Source organism: Rhinopithecus bieti, unplaced genomic scaffold, assembly GCF_001698545.2.
Source record: "Rhinopithecus bieti isolate Rb0 unplaced genomic scaffold, ASM169854v2 scaffold_12151, whole genome shotgun sequence".
In the NCBI taxonomy this organism is placed as follows: Eukaryota; Metazoa; Chordata; class Mammalia; order Primates; family Cercopithecidae; genus Rhinopithecus; species Rhinopithecus bieti.
In genome coordinates, this window is record NW_016807233.1 from 1,628,564 (window position 1) to 1,651,277 (window position 22,714).

The 22,714-nt window shown below is 41.7% G+C and overlaps 1 protein-coding gene across 3 annotated transcripts in view; it reads left to right on the forward strand.

Annotated features, from left to right (window-relative positions):
* Positions 1 to 22,714, forward strand: part of ERG (ETS transcription factor ERG) — a 288,895-nt gene that overhangs the window by 261,095 nt on the left and 5,086 nt on the right. For 2 of the 3 annotated variants that reach the window (XM_017880672.1, XM_017880673.1), the window contains 6 exons: positions 4,116 to 4,319; positions 5,176 to 5,256; positions 7,216 to 7,287; positions 15,370 to 15,438; positions 16,100 to 16,156; positions 16,782 to 16,829. In XM_017880672.1, the coding sequence (XP_017736161.1) occupies positions 4,116 to 4,319; positions 5,176 to 5,256; positions 7,216 to 7,287; positions 15,370 to 15,438; positions 16,100 to 16,156; positions 16,782 to 16,829 (531 nt within the window). The remainder of the gene's footprint in view (positions 1 to 4,115; positions 4,320 to 5,175; positions 5,257 to 7,215; positions 7,288 to 15,369; positions 15,439 to 16,099; positions 16,157 to 16,781; positions 16,830 to 22,714) is intronic. The other variant, XM_017880674.1, reaches the window with a different exon arrangement.

Consider the following 22,714-nt stretch of genomic DNA (forward strand, 5'->3'; position numbering starts at 1 on the left):
TTTACTTTTTTACTTTTATTTTTATACTTTTTTTATAAAGTAAAGTATTTTATAAAAAGTACTTTCACATATATTATATATAGGCGGTATATATAGTATATATAATATACATTAAGTATATATAATATACACTATATATATATGTAAGCCCTTTGTAAAACCATGTTTTGGTTTTGAAAAATAGAGAATACTTTTTTTAATAAATAATTTTTAACCCAAGTATTCCATATTTATTATAGGAAAATGAGAAAATATAGTTTAGTGAAAATGAAAAATCTAAAATTCCCCATCTCCGTTCCCTCAGAGACAACAGTTCACATTTTGCTGTATCTCCCTCTGAATTTCTTTCTCCGCAGATAGTTATTTATCTTTGCAAAATACAATGGTATCGTAATAATATTTTGAAACTTTAAAATGTAATCTACTTTGAACATTTTATCATATCAATAAATATATTTCAACAGTGTAATTTTTAGTCTCTAAATATCACGGGAACATTCCTAAATGCATTACAAAACTAGTTCTCTTTCACTGGACATTTAGGGTGTTTCCAAGGTTTTGCTATTATAAACAACACTGCAAAGAACGTCCTTGACAATAAATAATTGCGCACATCCTCTATTATTTCCTTAGGATAAAGTTCTAGAAATGGAATGTTTAAGTCAGGGAACCTGCACATGTTTAAAGACGTTTGATTGTATTGTTGTGTTGTATTGTTGTATCATATTGTTGTGTTGTTCATCAGAAAGGTTGTAGTGATTTATACTCATACTGGCAGAACTCCAGAACTCCAGAGCAACCTTTTACCAACTCAAAGTGAGACTTGTAGAGATAAGAACAATACAGGTTGAGGACTTGGTCTCTGGGGTCTTGCACCTGATTCCCTTAAAGGAAAACTGAGTGGGCCATGGTAACCCTTGGCTTGATGAAACTAATTAAGGGGCACACCAAGGGATAATAGAGAGATTAAACTTCTCCTTTCACCAGTTTAACATAAACCTAGTGGCTTTCAGACAATATGTTTACGTATCATTTTGAGAACATCCGGTTCCACCATTAAGAGAAGAAAATCTATTTCCAGAATGAACTTATTTCTAGGAAATACAGTTGTTACATTAAAAAAAAATAGTCCTCCCATTTTGTTAAAAGCAAAGCAAAAAAAAACAAAAACAAACAAAAAGGTGGGTTTGACTAGGATCAGAGGATGGAACTTACAGGGAATAACATAGGTAGGATGGGGGGGTCTTCTCTCTGTGAGGGCTGAGCAAACCATCCTCTGCACGGAACCAAAGATAATGAGAACTTGCCCTAAGACCTCAGTATGATCCACTTTTATAGAAAGAGGAATTCTGACATGTCATGAAAAAAGAAACATTTTGTCTCTGAAAGCCAAATTCTCACCCAATGACAGAGTCATCTGAACTTCATTGAACTGGATGACATTAACCTTCCATATCTACATTCAGTTTTCACAGACTAACAACATGTTTCCAAGTGTTTGAATGACAAAGAAATATGTACACTTTTCTGTCATCGCTGCCGTTGGAGTTTTTGTTGATATTCTCTCTGTAGCAAAACAGAGTTCCTTTAGTCTTCAGGTTCTGCGCACTGATGATTGGTTGTGGTGGTGGTGGTGGTGGTGGTGGTGGTGGTGGTTGTTGTTGTTGTTGTTGTTGTTGTTGTTTTGAGACAGAATCTTGCTCTGTCGCCCAGGCTGGAGTGCAGTGGCCTGATCTCAGCTCACTGCAAGCTCCGCCTCCCAGGTTCTCGCCATTCTCCTGCCTCAGCCTCCCGAGTAGCTGGGACTACAGGCGCCCGCCATCACGCCCGGCTAATTTTTTTGTATTTTAGTAGAGACGGGGTTTCACCGTGTTAGCCAGGATGGTCTCGATCTCCTGACCTAGTGATCCACCCGCCTCTGCCTCCCAAAGTGCTGGGATTACAGGCGTGAGCCACCGTGCCCAGCCTGCGCACTGATTTTTGAGTGAAAATGTGGGTGTTTAAATATTGGTAGACATCCAATGCTAGCTGGAAAGTTGAAGATGCATGTGCCCTGTGACTCAGAATCCTGTATCTAGGTACTTAGCCGAGGCCAGTGTGTCCCCAAGTTTCATGTGAAAATGTAGATTCTGATTCAGCAGGTCTGGGCGGGGCCTGAGCGTTAGCATTTCTAATTACCTCCCAGGTGATGCTAATGCTGCCCAGTTGGAGGACCACACTTGGAGTAGTGAGGTCCAGGGAAGATGATCTGAACCTTGACTGCTCATTGGAGTCACCTGGGGGAGCTCTTATCCACTGTGACGCCCAACTGCCCTCCAGCCTACTGGAAACAGTCTCCCTGGGGAGACCAGGCGTCACTAGTTTTTCAGTCTCTCCAGGTGATTCGAACAAGGACCCCAGGCCGTGGGCCAATGCGGACTCATTCACACATATGTGGGGGGATGGACAGGGGACATTCACTAAATAAATTGGGACTATTCACATGGGGGAGGCCTAAGAGCTGCTTAATGATCGATTATATCTTTGTGTATTAACTTGGCTACATCTTGAAATTATAACATTGAGTGCCAATAGCAAATCAGATATCGTTTATGTTAACTTTAAAAACACAAAACAGTATATGTAGTTTAAATGGTAAAAATATTAAAATATGTATAGGAGTGATACATGTACTAACTTCAGGATAGTGGTTACTTCTAACCACCAGCTACTAACTTCAGGATAGGTGTTTGCAGCAGGAGAATGGAATGGGAAGGGTAGATTCTACTGGACCTGCAATAATTTCTTTCATCTTTGTAGCTGAAGGAAAGTAAGGGAGGGAGAAGGGAGGGAAGGAAGAGGAAAGGAGGGAGAGGAAGAGAACTCTGGGTGTATGACTGGCTGGCTGTTTCTCACTATTACTGTGGCTTACCTCTGTAAACCTAAAAATGTATTTCAGCAGCATACTACATGCTCCATTCATGAGTAGCCTAAAAATATTAGTGGGACCAGACAAACAAGGATCTGAAAGTATTAGCTCAAATGTGACTCCCACACCTGACTTTCATTCAAGAGAATAGGAACATTCTGGCATGCCTGACCCCCAAGGACTTGTCCAGGGAACTGAGATCAGGGCCCTTCGTTTTCAGGTGGGACAGACACAGAAAGGAGAAATAGCTGCCCACAGCAAGGTCCAGAAAGTGGAGAAATGGTGGGATTAGAACTCAGGGCTCCAGCTCTCTGCGCAGGTGTCTTTCAAGGCGTGGGGCCCAAGGGAGCAGCCGCCCCGTTTACCACACTCTGAAGATCCTACCACTGAGGGTATTTACCATGGGACATCCTGGCTGGCATTTCTGTTGGAGATCACCTGCTCCTTCTCCCCGGGGCCCTGCCCTCCCTGTCCCATAGGTGGCAGTGGAGTGTGACGACGTGGCCTGCATCCTGTGGGGTATTTGTGCTTGCCATGGCCAGCTGTGGAATGCAAAAACCACTCACCAACCCCACTCCTGCAGGTGCTGGTTAATTGCAAAACCAAACACCCTGCAGGAAAAGTCTGGAACAGACAGCTCTCTGAGACGAATGCTGGCTCATAGGATGGGCTAAAGTCTTGGTGTATCTATATTTCATTTCCGATTCTGTGGTCAGTGTTTTTCAGTATTTTGCATAAATACTGTTATTATTATTTTTGTTGTTATGATCTGTAATTAGCACCTTCCTGATATGTGTTGCTTACTCTTATTTCCATAGAAATATACCAGTAGTTTTCTAAGAAAAGGAAGTTTCCTCTTGTTCTTACTCATTTTCAAATGAGTGAATAAAATTGGACATAAATGAGAAAAAAGAATTTTTAAAATCTCATGCCTACAGGAAACTTTAGATTGTCTGAGCAAAAAAGAGGGCATGTGATGTGAATAATCCCAAGATTCCAGAACTATTCACTTTAAAAACAATGATCTGTGGATGTGAGGCAGCTTTTGTCTTTCCCCCAAGATGTTCTCCCGGGTAGCCAGGGAGGCTGGTTGGAGGCTGTGCTTGTGGAAGGCAGCTGGTCAGAAATCCCATGTGGATGGGGATCTGCCCCAAGACGCAGATACCTGGCTTCAGGAATTGACTGAATTTGTTCCCACCCCTTTCAGATCCTACGCTATGGAGTACAGACCATGTGCGGCAGTGGCTGGAGTGGGCGGTGAAAGAATATGGCCTTCCAGACGTCAACATCTTGTTATTCCAGAACATCGATGGGAAGGAACTGTGCAAGATGACCAAGGACGACTTCCAGAGGCTCACCCCCAGCTACAACGCCGACATCCTTCTCTCACATCTCCACTACCTCAGAGAGAGTAAGCTGCCCCCTTCCTCCAAGGATAGATGGCTGTGGCTATGGTTCTTATGACCTGAGCTTCAGAGGGTTCAAACAGGTGTGTCGACAGCATCCTCCTGCCCTCGTCCAGTTCCCGTTGGGGATCTGAGGGAACCACACGCTTGGTATGCAATGACTTAGGGTAACAACACCCTGGCCACATCGCCTAGTGAGAAGTAGTCAGCACTCTCAGGAGAAGCCAAAATTCACTTCCATGCTCAGCTGCCTCCTCCAGGGTCCTGCGACCAAGAAGATGGAATGTCAAAGGGAAAGGAAGCATTAATTAGTCACACATTAGTCTCTATGATACCCCAAATTGAAATAGAACCATTAAGGAAAGGCTCCTCTTCAGTAGGAATTAGGGGGATTATTCTCCCTAAAGCTACACAAAGCCCCACTTTATATTCTAACTTGAACACAGAACAAGGGAAGTTTTCATTTTGTGTCATGTGATTGGGCTTAACCTGACAGAAAGGGATGGCATGTTGGCATGAATCCAGAATGTTTGCTGCATGCTTTAATTTCTACAGCGTCCAGCATGATGAGAAGGAAGTAGCGTGACAGTGAGGTGGAGTAAATTCTCCTCCATTGCTTTGCCTGGCATCCCAACCACTTCTTCCCTGAATTAAAGACGGGTCCCCATGTAGGTTTTAACACGCTAACAAGTAGCAGATTGATGGAAATTGTTATAAGCTGCCCATGATGTTAGGGTGGGAGTGGGGGAATGGTTTTCTTTCTTTCTTTCTTTTTCTTTTTTCTTTTTTTTTTGTAAGAAAGGTAATTCTCTCTCTCTTTTTTTTTTTCATTTTGATGTCACTTTTTGTTTTGTTTTGTAGCTCCTCTTCCACATTTGACTTCAGATGATGTTGATAAAGCCTTACAAAACTCTCCACGGTTAATGCATGCTAGAAACACAGGTAATGCTGGCCCCGCCCCTGCCTCCCAGCAAGAGCGTAGGGTCTTACGTACAGGTTGCATGCTTCCATGGGAAACCGGTCAGCGTGTGTCAGGAAGAGAGAATGCAGGTAGATGATTCAGGATGCTTTCCAATACTTAGGAGGTACCACAGCCTAAAGGAAGGTGAAGCCCTTTGGTTTTCTGAGCGCTTCCCACGCACCCCAGTTTGATTATCAAAGGGTTCCTTTTTTTTTAACCAGGAGATGTGCAGAATTTGCCTTTAGCCATAACTTTAGCTCACATTTGCCAGATTACAATCTTCTTCTGTTAGTCCCAATATATTCGCTGTGCTGACTCTGTAGACACTAAAAGCATGTTCGATATAAAAGGGCCCTTAGCAGCCTCCTTCACTTTCTTCCATTTTTATTCTTAAAGAAATATTTGCTAGGATAAGTTGGAATTTTCTTTTTCCTTTCCAATAAACTTTTAGGCTATTTGATTTGTTTTCCTACAGACTGCGTGTTTGCAAAAGGCAGGAGGGAATTTCTGTAACATTGTGAGAGTTTTGTTCAGAGGGAACCTCTGCTATGATTTTGGAGAATATGAAATTAGTCACTAACCAAATGCCTGTTTTCTATCTCTAACCATTGACTGTACATTTGACTTATTTATGTATTTATTTTGCCTGAGCCTAAGTAGGGTTTAACACCATGCCTCATCCTGGCTAACCTTCCTCCCTCACCTCCCAATCACAGCAGAGGCTGGGTTTTCTGTGGATGAATGTGTTCCTGATTCACATCCATCTGCTCCTTCCTGATGGAGACAGTTCCAGAAGCATGGCCACCGGCTGCTCACCCCACTCTGTTAGCTGCAGGGACCCTCTACAATCACCCGGACTAGGGATGGAGACAGGAAGTGCCAGGAAGCCTTGCAAGTCAGCCAGTTAACTCAGGGTCAGCCCTCACATAGAAGAAATACAGCCATTTTCCCAATATTTGCCATTTTATTTTAAAATATCAAATGTGAGTGAGTCCCGGTTTGAGTATTACAGTGAAATTGCTCATTTATCATAGTAAATGAGCAATTTCATATTCAAAACATTGTCTTTTTAATCTGAAGTTTTAAAACACCTGCTTCGAGTTGGTACTACACTTTTTCAGTAATTTTGGTTGCACACATCAGCCTATTCATGACCTTGTGGCCAGAAATAACAGATAACTTAGAGGAAGTTACTTCCCCTTCTTAGGAAATATCTTTGAGCTATGCGCAATTTCTTATATTTTCACATTTATTTAGGAATTCTTTAACCATAGAGTGAATGTTTCAAAAAAAAAAACCTCCAAATTTATTAATTTTGCTATTGTTAAACACAGAAGCAACCAATGAACAGGACAACAAATTCCAAATGGACTGAACTCTGAAAAGGGAATTTTCTCAGCTAACAACAACATGAGTTTTGGTCAAAAGAGAGAAAGGGAAAACGCATTTGACTAGAGATGTGGATTAATTATTAATAAAATCCATATACTCTTTGGCTAAATACTTATAATTGCTTGGTGCTACTTTCCAAGAGCTATGTAAAATATATTATGGGTTTTTATACAATATATACAAATATATTGTGGGTTTTTATTGAAAAATAAAACATGCACCATATAGTTTTTTAATAAAATGAGATAGCCCAGTGGGAAGTGGGATTGAGGGCGACACAGATAGGGCTTCATCAAGAAGCTCTAAAATCAAAACACAAAATGCTTTATAGCAAATGGGGCACAGGAGTACACCAAGGCTCCAAGTTTCACCTTCCACCTTGAGAATCTGACACGTGCACCTGTCCGTTTCTCCTGAGCTCTGTTAAGGCAGGTTTGAGGAGGTCTCTTCCCTTTGTTGTCACAGGGAAAAGTAGATTTGGCGCTGATGTTGAGATCGACAACCACAACAAAAGACCTTCACATGTTTGTCTTTCCTTTTGTCTGCAGGGGGTGCAGCTTTTATTTTCCCAAATACTTCAGTATATCCTGAAGCTACGCAAAGAATTACAACTAGGCCAGGTACGAAAACACCCCTGTGTGATCTCTTCATTGAGAGACATCCCAGATGTCCTGCTGAGATCCATGCCCTAAGTCACGCGATACAAAGAGAGCTGATCCCGGAGCCGAAGCCAGTCCCAGACAGTCTTATTCTGCCTCTGTTTATTTGGAGACTAAACCCACTCAAACCATTTCATTCGAAGACCACACTAAAGGAATTAAGAGCAGATTAGCCCTTTAACTAGCTCTTCAGAAAGACAGATGGGCAAAGAAGGCACCCTGGATGCCTGGCAGTTAGAAATAGGCCCACTTTTGAAGTAGCGAAAGGATCCATCCCTCCTCGGGGGAAGAGCACAAAACAAGGACACTCCCCAGATTCACAGTGACCGGTTCTCAGTATGTCACAAGAAGCCAGTCTTGCAGAGCAGAAGCATGCAATCAGTAGTATTTACATCTGAATCTTACTGCCTGTCTTCCAGATGATTTAATTAGGTAATTAATTTACATGCCATTCATGCAAAAATAAACATCTATCAAGTGCCCATTAGTGCCAAGCGTGATGTTAGACTCTGGGAATATAAAGACGAACCAGGCTTCAGTAAGCTTCCTGTCTTCAGAACGTTCACTTCTTCATTCAGCTTGGCTTGTTCATTTGCTGAGTGCCTCCTCTGGGCCAGCCACGGATGGTATGACGGTGAACAAGCCAAAATGTTTTGCCTCCAGTTCTAGATGTTTCCGTAGAATGACCTAGAGCCAGAGAGACAGATATGTACACATAAATGTTTCCCCTAATGTGATAGGTTCTACAGTAGAGGCACCACTTCTAGCAATACAGGCTGTAGGAGCAGGATCGGGGAGGAACTCAACCCCCCACAAAAGGCATAAAGATGCTTTCCAGAGGAATGGCCACATGGCAAAGGGGAATTAGATGTTTACCAGGCGAATAATGAGCAGGGGGAGAGGGCATTTCACAGAAGGGTATAGTGCCCTAAGCATTTGTCACCTCCCTGGGACTTAGAGCAGCCCCATAAGCTAGATATCATTGTACCAGCCTCACGGTTGATGACATCGTGTTCAGGGTGGTGGGGTGGTTTATCCGTCTTCCTACACGCTTCCAGAATTCATATGAAACTCAGGCGATTCCTCTTTCACCTCTATCACATAACCGAAATACACAAGTCTCAGTCTGAACTGGTTCAAGATCTAGGCTTGGCAACTACTCTTCCTTTCTGATGAGAAAGACTGGGGGCCCAGGGAGCTAAAGAGAATGAATGAGGAAACTTCTCAGGCTGTTCAAATCCTGACACTGCCCTGGTTACTGCCTAGTGACTTCAGGCTGGCAATTTTCTCTTCTCTAATGTCAGAGAAAAAGTTTGCTGTCTCGCTCCTGGGCAGCATGATAGAAAGGCTTAACTAAGAGGTACTAAGAGGTAGTAAATCACCTCTGTCATGTAAGAGATTTCACAGGCCATCGAAACATGGGCAGGACTCAGTGCCTAGAGTCTACAAGACTGGTCATAAAGAAATCTACCCCATGTATTGCAAGTGGAAAATAGAAATTCACGTTTGACTCACGCTCTACAGATTTTGTAATTCTGTGAGCATTTAAAAAATATTTCCATATATATGTAAAAAAATAAAAACTATTTCCAGAACATTTGGCTGGGGTTTTAAAATTTTTTTTACTTTTTAATTTTGTTTTTGTTTGTTTATGTTTAGACATCTCATAGGTGCGTCTGACTGAGTTGCAAAGCCAGGGGTTGTGAGCTAGTGTTACAAACTGTGTTAAAAGATCACGACACTGGCCAAATCCATGGGCACAACCTGTCCATCAGACAAGCCAGCTGACTGATGCTACCTGGTTAAGACAGTGGGTCCTGGAGCTGCTTTGTTTTCACATTTTAGGACATGGTGGATTTGGAAGGTATGATCCATCCAGGTGGATGGAGAAGAGGGTGGCTGTGAGGATGTTGGTTGGGACTCCCTCTCTGCCCAGCCCAGGGAAGGCAAGGGTGGCAAACTTAGACACCTCCCATGCTGCTCTGATGGTGCTCTTCCATGGGCCCATGATTTGAGCGTGATCTGGGAGACAGCACACTTCCACAGCTCCACTACTAGTCAAGTATGTTTTCGAAACTCAGTTTGTACCTGAAATAACCTGTTTTGACCCCTGCCTACTGTGATTATGAGAACCAATACAAATATTGGTATCTGACCTGTAAAGAATTTAAAGCAGACTGAACAAGCCAGAGGACTGTTTACTGTAGGCTCTATTCAGGGGCTTGACTTTGGATATAAGAACTAGTTATACACCTTGGGTCATCCATTGCTAAGCAATCAACCTTAAAGGACTGGTCCTGTGGAGATAAAAGCTGTGAACCTGCAACTGGAGAATGAACGTTGTGATGGCTGAGAGGGAAAAGCTTTTGCCTCACTAACTTTCAGAGCTGCGCGAGTCCCAGAGGGAGGTCACTGGGAATCTGATGATATCCGTGTGGTCAGTGGATACCTGACTACTTTCAGAAAGGTGATTGTTGACTGTTTCTTTCAAGGTCCTTAGGGATACAGACCCCAAATCCCTGTCTCTCCACTCTTGGTTTGCTGTGCCATGATCTTCATTTCTACACCCTTTGTCTAATCCCACATCCGAGGGAACCGAACGCTGGTCAGCGTTATTGTGCTGACCATGAAGCAAGCCAGGCTCCTAGGTAGCAACTCTACTTAGACCAGAATCTGTCTCTTCTCTGCACGGTGGCCGTTTCATTATAGAGTCCCTGATAGAGGAGACAGTGGTGTTCAGGGTTTACTGGTTAAATTAGACGGCATTCCACACCCTTTCTGCAGAGACTCTTCCACATGTGTGTTGTCCTGCTGCATCCTCCTTCCCAGCTCTTCCTCACCACCCTTCCCTCCTTCCCTTCCCACTGTGAGTAGCCCATCCCTGGGTTACTGCCCCAATCTCCCTTCCCTTCCCTTCTTCTTTTTTTCTTTTCTTTTCTTTTCTTTTTTTGACAGAGTCTCACTGTGTCACCAGGCTGTAGTGCAGTGGCACAATCTCGGCTCACCGCAGCCTCTGTGTCCTGGATTCAAGCAATTCTTCTGCCTCATCCTCCCAAGTAGCTGAGGCTACAGGCACATGCCACCAGACCCAGCTAATTTTTGTATTTTTAGTAGAGACGGGGTTTCACCGTGTTGGTCAGGATGGTCTTGATCTCTTGACCTCGTGATCCAACCGCCTCTGCCTCCCAAAGTGCTGGGATTACAGACGTGAGCCACCATGCCCAGCCCCAAATCTACCTTTTATTCTGTTCATGGCCCACCTTCCCAAATGAATCATTTATTCCAAAGCCCCCTGACTGCTTCCCTGTTAGGTCAGTCTCACCGCTGCTGTGTCAGTTCAGTCTCCCTGCACAATTGGCCGAGGCTCTTCACTGACCTCACAGGGGACCACATGTGGACATGCCCTGCCACCACCACCACGCAACATTTGTCCAAACCTCATCCCTTTTCCTTGCATGTCCGTACCTAGTGTTTTCCCACATTTTCCTGATTCAAGATTTACTGTCTTTCACGACCCCTTTGTTGAATTAGCATTGAGACAGTCTTCTCTACTCTCATAAGTATCAACCCATAGGCATATCATGTTACACTCTGTTGTTTTATGATTATTATTTTATGTTTCACGTGTTTCTTACATTGCTGCAGTTACTGTGACCAGAATCCCTTTCTGTACCTCCTCTGCAAACACCCTTCTATTTTGCTGAATCCACTTCTTTTGGAGCCATAGCCCTTTGAGGTCTCAGGGGAAAAAAGTGGCAAAAACAGATCCACAGAATCTTGCAAGCCCCTGTTAACTACACAGTGCGCCACCCTGCCTGTCCTCTCAGGAGCCGGTCATGCAAAAGCTCAGCTCTATCCCAAGGATGATGTTCTGCAACCCCATCCTTTCCTCTTCCATCCCCATGACAACCCATATATTATGATATGCCTCTGGGGTGTTATCAAAAGAGATTAGAGAGTTAAGCCTGCAAATGCAGGCTTCACTTCCACTTTGAAGCTGCTGCTCCTCAGGGCTTTCTTGGAATCTTAAATCATTCCTGCATTGGAGCTCACAGCCTGGTGCTTTTTAGCACAGCTAGGTATAGTGAGACAATACAAGTACTGCATAGCACCTCTCAGTTAGGTGTTATGTAAAGCCTGTATCTTAGCAAATGGCTAACACTGCATTCTTTGCTTCCCCTTAGTTCTTATATAACCACAGGGATCTGCAAACCTAGGCAAGAAGGGAATGCAAAATGTTTCCAAATCTCCATGCCTTTGATATAGAATTTTAAGAAGATCTGGAGGAAAATAGAGGGCGACTTAATCATGTTAAGGTTGACTCAAACTTTTTTTTTTTTTTCATTTCACAGACATTTATAGATTGGTTCTCAGCAGCAGCTCTTAGTCTTCCTAATTTGTGTTCCCCATTAGCATCTAATTTCAAGAGCAGACAAATCTCATCTTTTCCCATCCAGCCCAGCCAGGGAGCCTCCACAGTTGCTTTGCAGATATTTTGCAGATATGGTGTGGATCCTGCAGAATGAGGATGAGCTCTTCCATGATCCACATTCTTGCCCTTTAAAAAATAAAGCGGGTAGGCGGGGGTGGCAAGAGCTAGAGGTTCCTCCTCAGTGAGTTTGATGAAGGGAGAATGTAAACCTTGGCTGAACTTAGCCCTCCAGGAAAGGGTAGCCAGAACGTTGTGTTAATTGACTGATGTCTTCAAAAGGGTGTGGTGGAGGAGGAGTCTCATTCAGAATGAGAAGCTGATCCCAGCTCCCAGGAAATCAACACAGTTGCTCGTGTATAGGAGTCAGCACTAGCCGAACTCCCTATTTGTAGCTTCACGCTGTTTTTTATACTGTTATAATGTAATGTACATCTATGTTCACCCAAGCTGCCTATGCAATGACTTTTATAAAGCTCAGTTTTCAAACACAGTCTCTTACAGATAAAACAGCAGAACCAGTGCCAGAAAGCAACCTTCCCTTACATGGGCACTTCTGCCAAGCATATGAGTTCATGACCTTGAAGATCAAAGTTAAAGATAAATGGAGAGGGTGTTGAAATGATCAGCAAAAATTAAATGTAAAATGTATTCTTATTGGAAGTCCAGTGCTCTATTATCAATAAAGGACACTTAGCAAAGATACATGGAGGAGTGATTGAAATTTCAAGCAGTCAACAGCAGAACTACTGAGGCTTTGAGACGGTGTAGCTGCCGAAGCAGTCACCCCTGGCTATGCCTCATCTCAGGGAGCCTGAGTTGAATATTTCCCAATGTCATATCCCACAGGGAGTACTCAGGGCCCACAGCATGTGATCGGTAGCTGATAAGGAAGCATTGAACCAGAATGTCATGGGAGAAAACAACAGCCCGCATATCTTCCATGGCAATATGTTTATGAACATGTGAATCATTGTTCATATAAGTGTCTCAAATACTTGGCTGAAAAGTAAACTCTGTTTGGTGTTAAGTTTTGACTTATTTTCAAGGGAGGATGGGATGTGGTTATACACCCTAAGAAGGATTTTGTGAATAAAGAGTTTCAAAATATTTTGGGAGTGGTAGTTAGGCATTTATTTTTTTTCCCAGTCACATTTCATGAGCAATAATTTTCGGTTTAAGGTAGTATCTGACTAACCTACTGATGCCTTCTATCAGTTCCATTAGCATACTTATTCCATGGGTAAAAGCAATCCATCTAGAACTCTTTCAACCATTTTTTAGTTTGTCTTTGCACGCTCTAGATAGCATTACTGAAATCATCTGCAGGAAAACAGAGTTCCTGAAAAGAGCAATGGTCTAGAGCAGGCTTTCTCAGACTTTAGTGTGCACCAGAGTCACCCAGAAATGCTGATTCTGAGGCCAGGTGCAGTGGCTCACGCCTCTAATCCCAGCACTTTAGGAGGCCGAGGCGGGTGGATCACGAGGTTGGGAGATCAAGACCATCCTGGCTTACACGGTGAGACCCTGTCTCTACTAAAAATACAAAAAGAAATTAGCCGGGTGTGGTGGCGGGTGCCTGTAGTCCCAGATACTCAGGAGGCTGAGGCAGGAGAATGGCGTGAGCCTAGGAGGCAGAGGCTGCAGTGAGCTGAGATTGCGCCACTGCACTCCAGCCTGGGCCACAGAACGAGACTCCGTCTCAAAAAAAAAAAAAAAAAAAAAGATGCCGATTGTGATGCAGTAGGTCTGGGGTAAGATTCTGCATTTCTAACAAGTTCCCAGGTATTGTTGATGTTGCTGGTCCACAGACCACCCTTTGAGAAACAGCGATCTAGAACATATTTCTGTATTATCTTGCTGTTTTTCATTTGGTAAATAAAAGGCCTTAGTTAATGTGCCTTTCTGCTCCTAAATTAGGCTAGATGTGTCTAGGACTGCCTCATGAGCAGATTTTTCTTTCTGAGACAATTCGCAAATTGAAACTCTGGCAGTCCATTTTTTTTTTTTTTTTTTACAAAATGCAACTGACTGAGAACCCATGTGCAGAGCGTTCCCAGAGACTTGAGTTGAAATTCAGTTGTAAATTGTTAGGGGCTGCAGATTTAATTCCTATGTGTAACCCCAACACCAGAAATGTGAAAATCTGAGGAGCTGGGTGGGAAAAGATTTAGGTCCAAAAATGCAAAAATGCCAACTGAGAGAGAGGAGTGAGTAATAGCAGTTTAAAAAGAAAAATTATCTAATTCTCCAAAGCTCTGAAGGGTAGGATTTCATAGACCACACTAGTAGCAAAGATGCTTGCAGCCAAACAGACCAAATGCATTAAGGAGATTCTGTGTTGAATTTCACACGGCCTATCATTTCTATTCTCATTAGGATATGAAAATAGGAAGAGACACATCTTCTGCAGCACAGTCAAGCTCTTTGAAGACTGACCCATCAAATTGCTGGTTTTAAACAAAATTAAAATATTTGTTTAAAGAGAAACTTAAAAACAATTGCATTGTCCTATCTTCCAAGTGAAATTTTGTACCCATCTCCTGGTGTCTGGCAGCAAAGAACCTGCCGAGATATTTGGCCATGGCCTTCACTTGGCCCAGAATGACACATGACATTGAACTGAGACCCAGCAATCCAAGAAGACATAATTTTGAAACAGTTATGTAATAAGATTGCATGTAGAAATAGCCTTAGATATACCCTCTTAGCAAAAGTATGTATAATAAGGTTTCTGGGATATATTTGTGAAACAAACTTGAAATGCTTTGATAATCATTAGTAGGACTCACACTGAGGATGTAGAAGTATAGTTACTAAATTTGCATATGAAAAGTAAATGAAGGTTTATGGGACAAGTGATACTACTTTATAAATACAAAGAAATGTTTGGCATGTACTTCAGCTCAAAAGGTCATCATCAATGTGCTGTGGGAGCAATACTATTTCAGTCCCGTAATTCGTTTCATGCAGTTCATTTTAGAGAAATTCTAAATGTATTTAGAACATTAGAAATGGGAGACATTTGCCTACGAAAATCACTAGATCAGTTAAGACTGATTTAATATAAATTGATGAGATTATAAAGGGAAAATGAGAGTTGGCTAAGAGAGGCAACTGGCAAATAAAAAGATAAGGCATTTCCTAGGAGATGCAAGAAGAAAAAGAAGCCGAATGTCATTTGATTGATTTAGGGGCAGACCTCAAACAAAAATGGGCTGGTTTATCCAAATTGTAGACTGTGTTTTGGATGAGTCATGAAGATAATAAAGAGACAGATGTAGATCAGTCCCAGTGGAAGCAGGGTGAACTAGATTGTAAGAAACTTTTATTAGGGTCTTGACTTATGATTGTAGGAAATTAGAAGAGTCGGCAACCTCTGGGAGAATCTGTCAATGAGAGTTTTCAGATAAACGGGTGAGAATTTTAGACCACTATCATATATGAAATTTTAAATTGTAAATGAAACTCAAATCTAGTGGGATATTCTTTGGATTACCAGATTTTTTTAGCACACAATTTATTCTAATAAATGCAAAATCAAATACGAAACCAAAACATCTCTTATAAAAATTACACGATTGATCTTTTAGTCAATTTATTTGTCTTTACAGATTTACCGTATGAGCCTCCCAGGAGATCAGCCTGGACCGGTCACGGCCACCCCACGCCCCAGTCGAAAGGTACAGTGTTGGCTCCCATGGCCCTGAGTTTCATGTCGCAGGCAGTTGATGACTGTTGATGGAGTATATAATAATTTGTGTGGTTAATCTGTGATTTTGCAACACGTGGTAGGTTTGTTCCATTGACAACAGAGTACAATTGATCTTTAACTGCAGTAATTCTTTCTCTATTTGGGTCATCACAAATTTCATAACAAAAATAAAGGAATGATGTAGTGTATTTCAGCCTTCAGAAATACATGTTTCATGGGATGTTTGAGTACACGTTAAATAATTGGTGATTTCCTGAATCTTGGCCATGCTTAAAAGTATCCCTGGCTTTACTTTATTTGACTGGTGGTTTCCCTTTATGTGTTCATCTTAGACTATGATTTATTATAATCTATTTGGTAAGCCATCCCAAATTCTCTTTTTTTTTAACTTTTGGAAAAACTGGGAGGTATCCATTTTTTAAATAATTGGAAATGTCCTCTTTTTTTGTTACAATGTTTTTACATTTGGTTTCATTAGAAAGGAAAGTTTTTCCTTACCATAAGATGCTTCTGATTTAGACTATTATGTTAATAACTAAATTAACTGATAGAATGATTTTGCAACAACATCAAAGACTCGTGACCAAATCTGTTATAGTTAATTGCCTTTTGTATTTCTGGATTTTCAGCTGCTCAACCATCTCCTTCCACAGTGCCCAAAACTGAAGACCAGCGTCCTCAGTTAGGTATGTTTCAGGGGCCATCTGAATAAGCATAAGAGAAGATTCAGGCTCAGCAGCACGTTTCTAAAATGCATCACTTTTTAATGGAAGTTAACATGATTTTTTGCCTCTTTTTGACTGCTCCATACATAAGATAGGGCCCAAGTCATCAGCCTACTCATGCGAGGTGACTTGAGATGGTGCTAAAACATGTCCCCAACTATGCAATAAATATAGAAAAAAACATTCTACTTGCACACAGGCTGCTTCTTTGTGATCCATTTTTTTTTTTTTTTTTTAATTTTACTTTCCATGCCCGAACAACACAGCCTGCACAGCCCTGGATTGATGGGGCTTGGCACATGTTTGCCCTCTTTATGTCATTGGTTGGTGTGAGCCCTGAGCTACGTGTCGGGATCCTGGGATGGAATCCAAGCCCTGCCACCAACTAGGAGTCCCCTAGCAAGACATCTGAGATGCTGTGTGATATCTTCTCTCATAGAAGAGGTGGAGGCAGTTGATTTGGAGTTGGGGGACATTTCCAGCTCTGAAATCTGAAAACACAATTGAGTCAGGCATTATGTCTGAAGTCACATCATACTATGTCATAACTATGTCTATGATTTGACTTTGTTTCTTTTTGCTGTAGATCCTTATCAGATTCTTGGACCAACAAGTAGCCGCCTTGCAAATCCAGGTGAGAAACTGCTGATGATTTTCTTCTTACAAAGTTACCTTTTTGGCAGTGGCTATTTTGAAAAGTAAATTGGTATTGGTGAGAAATTCCTTTGACTGAACAAATTTTAGTTTTAGGTCTCACTGAATTATTTGCCTTAATGGAAAAATGGGTCAGGTTATAAATTTTCAGCTTCAGCAAAGAACATTATAACCTAATCCAAGCTGTAATAGTTTTTTAGGGCTGCTGTGACAAAGCACCATGGATTAGGTGGCTTAAACAACAACAATTTATTGTCTCACAGTTCTGGAGGCTGGAAGTCTGAAATCAGAGTGTCCCGATAGCAGGTTTCATTCCTTCTGAGGGCTGTGAGGGAGGGATCTGTCCTGGGGACTCTCCCTGTCTTACAGATGGCCATCATCTCCTCGTGTCTCTTCTCATCATCGTCTCTCTGTGTGTGTCAATCACTGTGTCCAGATGTCTCTTTTGCATAAGGACGTTGGTCAGATTGGAATACCCATTCCATAACCTTACTGTAACTTGATTACCTTATTTAGGATCTTATCTCCATAAAAAGGTTACATTCTCAGATACCGCGGGTTAAGATTTCAACATAGGGAATTGAGGGGACACAATTCAACCATTATACAAGCAGATAAAATAACTAGTATTTTTTAAAAGAGAGCCTTAATACAACCACAAGACTTCAAATTCAGGCTCATCTTTGATGGTCTGTTTCTGAACTTCAATGTTAGAAGAAAGAGCAGATTCTTAATTAGCCCATTTGTACCCAGTGCATTGCCAAGGTTTGTCACCTGTCCTAGTGTTTCAGTGCCAACTACATAGTTTTATTTGTTTGTATTCAGATCAGAACCAGCTGTGCTGGCACCAACTTCAGAAATTCATAGCCTATGCTGCATATTCCCAACTGCAAATTCAAATGCCAAGATGTTACAGGTATATTGCAAGCAAAGATGGAATTATATTTCCTAAATGTTGAGGCCAAAATAAGGTTGGAAATGGAATAATTCAGATTTAATCAGTGTACATCCCTGCAAGAGAATCTACACATTGAAAACATGAAACATTATCATTTTTGAGCATCTGTATTTTTGATGTTAAATTTTGGTTAATGTTAATGAATTCAATGAATTTTTTTTACAGCTGAAAATCTAAAGAAAACTAGTTAGCCTGGGGCCTAGACTAGGTGCTCAATAATTATTTGTTGCATACATGAATGCCAAGGATAACGAGATATAGTCCTTTAGCTCAGGGAGCTTTCGGTTGCTGGAGAGATGGACACAGGGAGTTACAACATTGTCCCAAACACAGAGCCCCAGGCCCTTTTTGCTCATGATGGCTTTCATCTAGTAGCCCAGGCTCCTGAGGCTGTGGTCTCTTCTCAGCCTTCTGCTCAGCTTTTCATTTGCAACTCTGCCATATAACCGTTCAAATACAAATAATGACTATGTTTTGAGATGATTATTATCAGCCATGCTTCAGGAAGACTGATCTGGCAGCAATGTTAGGATAGATTAGAAAAAAGAAAATGACGGAAGCTGAAACACTCTGGGAATGTTAATACAATCATGTGAAATAACAATCAAACAGCTCCCACCCCGCAGAACGCCCCCGATAGAATGTCTGTGGTCCCTTCTGTGCCTCATGGCAGCCCTGGTAGGTTACTATCTCCATCCTACAGAAGAGGAATTAGAAGTCCAGAGAAGTTAAGTAACTTTTCCTGTGTCACACAGCCAATGATAAGGGAGGTCAGATTTGTAACCTAACTCTGTCTCCAAAGTCTGCTTTTGTTTTCTTGCCCTACTCTGCCGCTGACTAAGTATGAAGGGAAGAGGAGGTCTTACGAAATGCAGACTGTGAGAACAGAAAGCAAGGATTTCCTTTCAGGGTAATAACTGCTTAGGTGCAGGCGATGAATCTGAGGTCGGGAAGGAAGAGGAGGAAAGAGTCAAGCTGCACCAAAGAAGACTAAACTGGCCTTTGCACTAACACATTGGCCAAATGAAATATATATGTCCATGACCACATTGTCACAGCCCAAAGGTACTGCTTGGCTTGTTTGTAGAACAGGGCCAGAGTCACTTGCTCCTAAGCAGAGTGCCAATTCTCACAAGGGAACACCACACCTGCCCTGGGCCCAGCAGCCTGGGGATGCCCTTTGTAGATAGAGAGACCTGAGCTCAGAGCAACGAGACTGGAAACTCATCACAGGCCTGGGGAAACAGGACTGCGCTTCATACCATTAAGACTCTTTTTAATGGGCCTGGAGAAAATGACAACATCCTACCTTTGATTTGCAGCCAAGTGACTTTAAGATAAAGGTTTATTTCATTTAGTTTATGATGAATTCGACTTTCTCTCCATCTATCCTTAGGTTTGTGTCTGTTGTGCTCATGTGAATTTTTCCCCTGAAACCAGAATGTCGCTTATCTTTGTATTAATCAGAATGCTTCTTCCTGTTTGATTCTATTTTTCTATTCTCTGATAAATAAATCCTTCATCACTTACAAATTGCTGTCTTTGCTTTTCATACAATACAAATTCCTTTTCCTCATTTTAAGTGGAAAGATTGCATCATATAGTATGAATGCACAAGATGATGTCATCATCCCAACATCTCTATCCCAAATATTCATTTGATGTGCATTTTGGACATCACTTCTCCTGCTGAGAACAGTGTGTCCCTGCATTCTGATATCATGGATCGGTTATAAGCAACACAGCTCCTTTACGTGCCATCAGAGCAGCTGAGAATCTAACATGGTTCCTCTAATGAAAGAGCTTTGTTGGGTTATGTTCAGAGGCTCCCTTGATGCTAACTGAACACTTCAGTGGTGCACATGAAAATACATCCTGCCTCTTGCAGAACAACAGACCAGGTTAGGGATGTTTGGCCATTTGTTAGGAGGTGAGAGTGTGCAGTCTTCCAGTGGGAGCCCCCCAGGGAGGCGACAACATGGAAAGGACCTGGGGAGGCTGCAGAGGTGTGCAAAACCAGGCCTGAAAGCAAGTTTGCGCAGTGATTAAGCATGGCAGCCTAGGGTCTAGATTTCAGCCCTTGCCGGCGCTGAGAAAAATACATCAGTCTACCTCTCCAAGCTCCAATTTCCTCACTTCTCCAATGGGCTAATCACATGATTCCTGTGGGAATTAAATAAATCAACACATGTAAAGCGTTTAGAATGGTGCATGGCACACAGTAAGCCTTCAGAGGATATCAGTCAGCCCGAGAATAGCACCTTTTCAAGCTTTTTCATGGTTCAAAAGGCCAATTGAACAGTATTTCTCTTTCTTTAGGCATTTCCTGGCTATAGGAGAGGAGTGTTATCTTTCCTTAAACTCTGATTTTCAGCCCAAAGAAATTATGAGAAGACCATTCATGTACTGAGTTCATCCTTACCATGATCTTGCAAGATAGTACTGTTACCATCATGCCCACTTTACAGATGAGGATACTGAGGCAGAGAGAGCTGGGAGAGTTGCCAAAGGTCCCACAAAGGGCAGAGGCAGGATTCAGCTGAGGCAGTGGCAACTCCAAAGTTGGTGCTCCCTACCACCATGCTTAGGTTTGTGTGTTGTGCTCATGTGAATTTCTGCCCTCCAGTAAGTGATGCCTGAGCCTCACTGAGTCTCGGGGCAGAGACTTCCATTCAGGACACACCTGCTGCCTTGCAGAGGGTCCAGGCCATGCACGCGGGATCTTCTGCACCACCCCTGGCTTCTAGAGAAAGTGGCCTCAAACCACTGCCACCATGGTACTGGCGGGGCCCCTCATGACTGTATTTACTGCCCTTGTTCATCAGCTGATGGCTGCAGGGCTTTGCACCAGGCTGCTGTTTCCACCAGACTCACAGCTGCTGAGTCACTCTGCAGCTCTGCTTTGCTCTGTGGTTTGTAAACCGTTTTGGGTTTTGTTTTTTTTTTCCTGCCCATTTTTGCTCAGTCTGTACGCCTTTGCTACCCTGTTTATCTCCCTTTCTTTTAACAGTATTAGGAGATTTCTTTCCTCTGTAAAATTAAAGGAGTGCCTTCTGTCTTCTTAAAAGCCACAGCCACTCCCTTTCATCCACAGGGTTCTCCGTAGGTGGGCAGTGCTGCCTGCCACTGTTTTTTAACCCCAAATCTGTTTTATTTTGGTAATTACCCTAAGAAAAAACTAGTTGCTCCTTACTGACATTGCAAGGATGTTATTAAGATAGAGTAAAACAAAAATAGATCTGAAGGGTTTACCCAAGAAAGGTGAGTCCTAAGGTAGAGGTGGTGATGCTACTCAGTGAAAGCTCTTGTCTTTCAAGAGCTTCTCTTTGTAAACCCTGGTTTGGCCCATGAGTGACCCAAGCCACTTTTAGGCTTTCCTAAATCCTAAGCATTCTTGTTTTGAAATCTCTATATTCTAAAATGCACCTCATCACACATTAAATGTTATTGTTTTGGAAGTAAAATAAGAATTTAAAAATTGTTCTTAAAATTTTATGACTGAGAATAACTCATTTACCATTGACAATTTTTTAACAACCATTGTTCATTTTTGAGAATTCTTGCAATGAGAAAATTTGTTCTACACACTGCAAAATGCAGTGAATTTCGTTACAAATATTAAATTTAACAGTTAATGAGTTTGACATAATGTTACGCTTTCTACCATTTACTTAAACATTCATTGATTTTGCATTTCCAGGTTTCTTTCAAGGTTTGAAAGCTGATGAATCTTGCTTACAGATCTCTTCTTTCTATAGATCCTCTCTTGAAATGCTCATAGTCCTGAGCCCTGTGTCTTTATGGCTAATGGGTAAAATAGTCAAGTGAGAAATTAGCTCATCCATCCTTTGGGCATTGAGTTTGCTGCCATGAATTTAGGTCCCCTGCTTTCTAACTCTTCAGAAATAGGAGAGACATGAGATCACTTTTGTCCACTGGTTCTGTCCTACACACGTTTATAAGAGAAGTGGGTGAGGGAAAAATTGCTAAGAGGCAGTGCCAAGGTTTGAGTCGATTCCGAGTGTGATTTCGGCAGGTCTGTGGAGTTGCTTTCTCTATGGGAGAAAGTTGACGCTGAATATTTATTTTCAAACAACCGTATGTGTTTATATTGAAGCATCTGTGAAGACTGTTAAATCAAAAATCCATGCCTTTTCCTATTCCCAGGTCATCTATGGAATTTTTTTCAAGTTGTAATTTTTTGGTTACAATATATATACTAAGACCATATGGTTTTCCCATACCATTCTTTGTATTTTCTAAACGCATATTAATGAAATGTTGCAGGCAACGAAACTGGATTGGGAGCAGTGTGTATATGTGGTTCTGAAAAAGCAAAGGCTTCCACCGCAATGAGCTACGAGCTGTTAATACATTTCAAATGTGTTGCTAGACTGAAAATGAGCACTTTCCAGAATAGATTCAGAAAAAGCTGACCTTTCTCACAGTGCTATTGTATGGATAAATTCACAAAAATATCCATTTCCATGTAGCCAACATGCAAAGAAGAGTTTATGAGTTGGGTGATATATATAGGAGGCTGGCAAGGATTTAGAAGAAAACGATCTTAAAATTGATTTTTACATTATATTAATTCCTTGAGTAGATGTCAGTTAAAGTTACTTTAATCATTTTATCACATTGAATGATATTACTTACGATATAATAAAAGGTAATCTTTTGGTAATAAGTCTTAAGGCAGTGCTATAACTGGAGTTCGGGAGGAAAGACCTACCTCCCATCCATTTTTACGCTTCTGAAATATGTTCAGCACAGCTCAGCTTCTCTCGGTACTGATACTATTGTCAATATTTACATGCTGCTGTCTTCTAGGGAGCCATAAATTATCTTCAAGTATTGTGACATAGCAGCTAGATGTGCCTAGATTTTTCTTTAAATTTCATAAA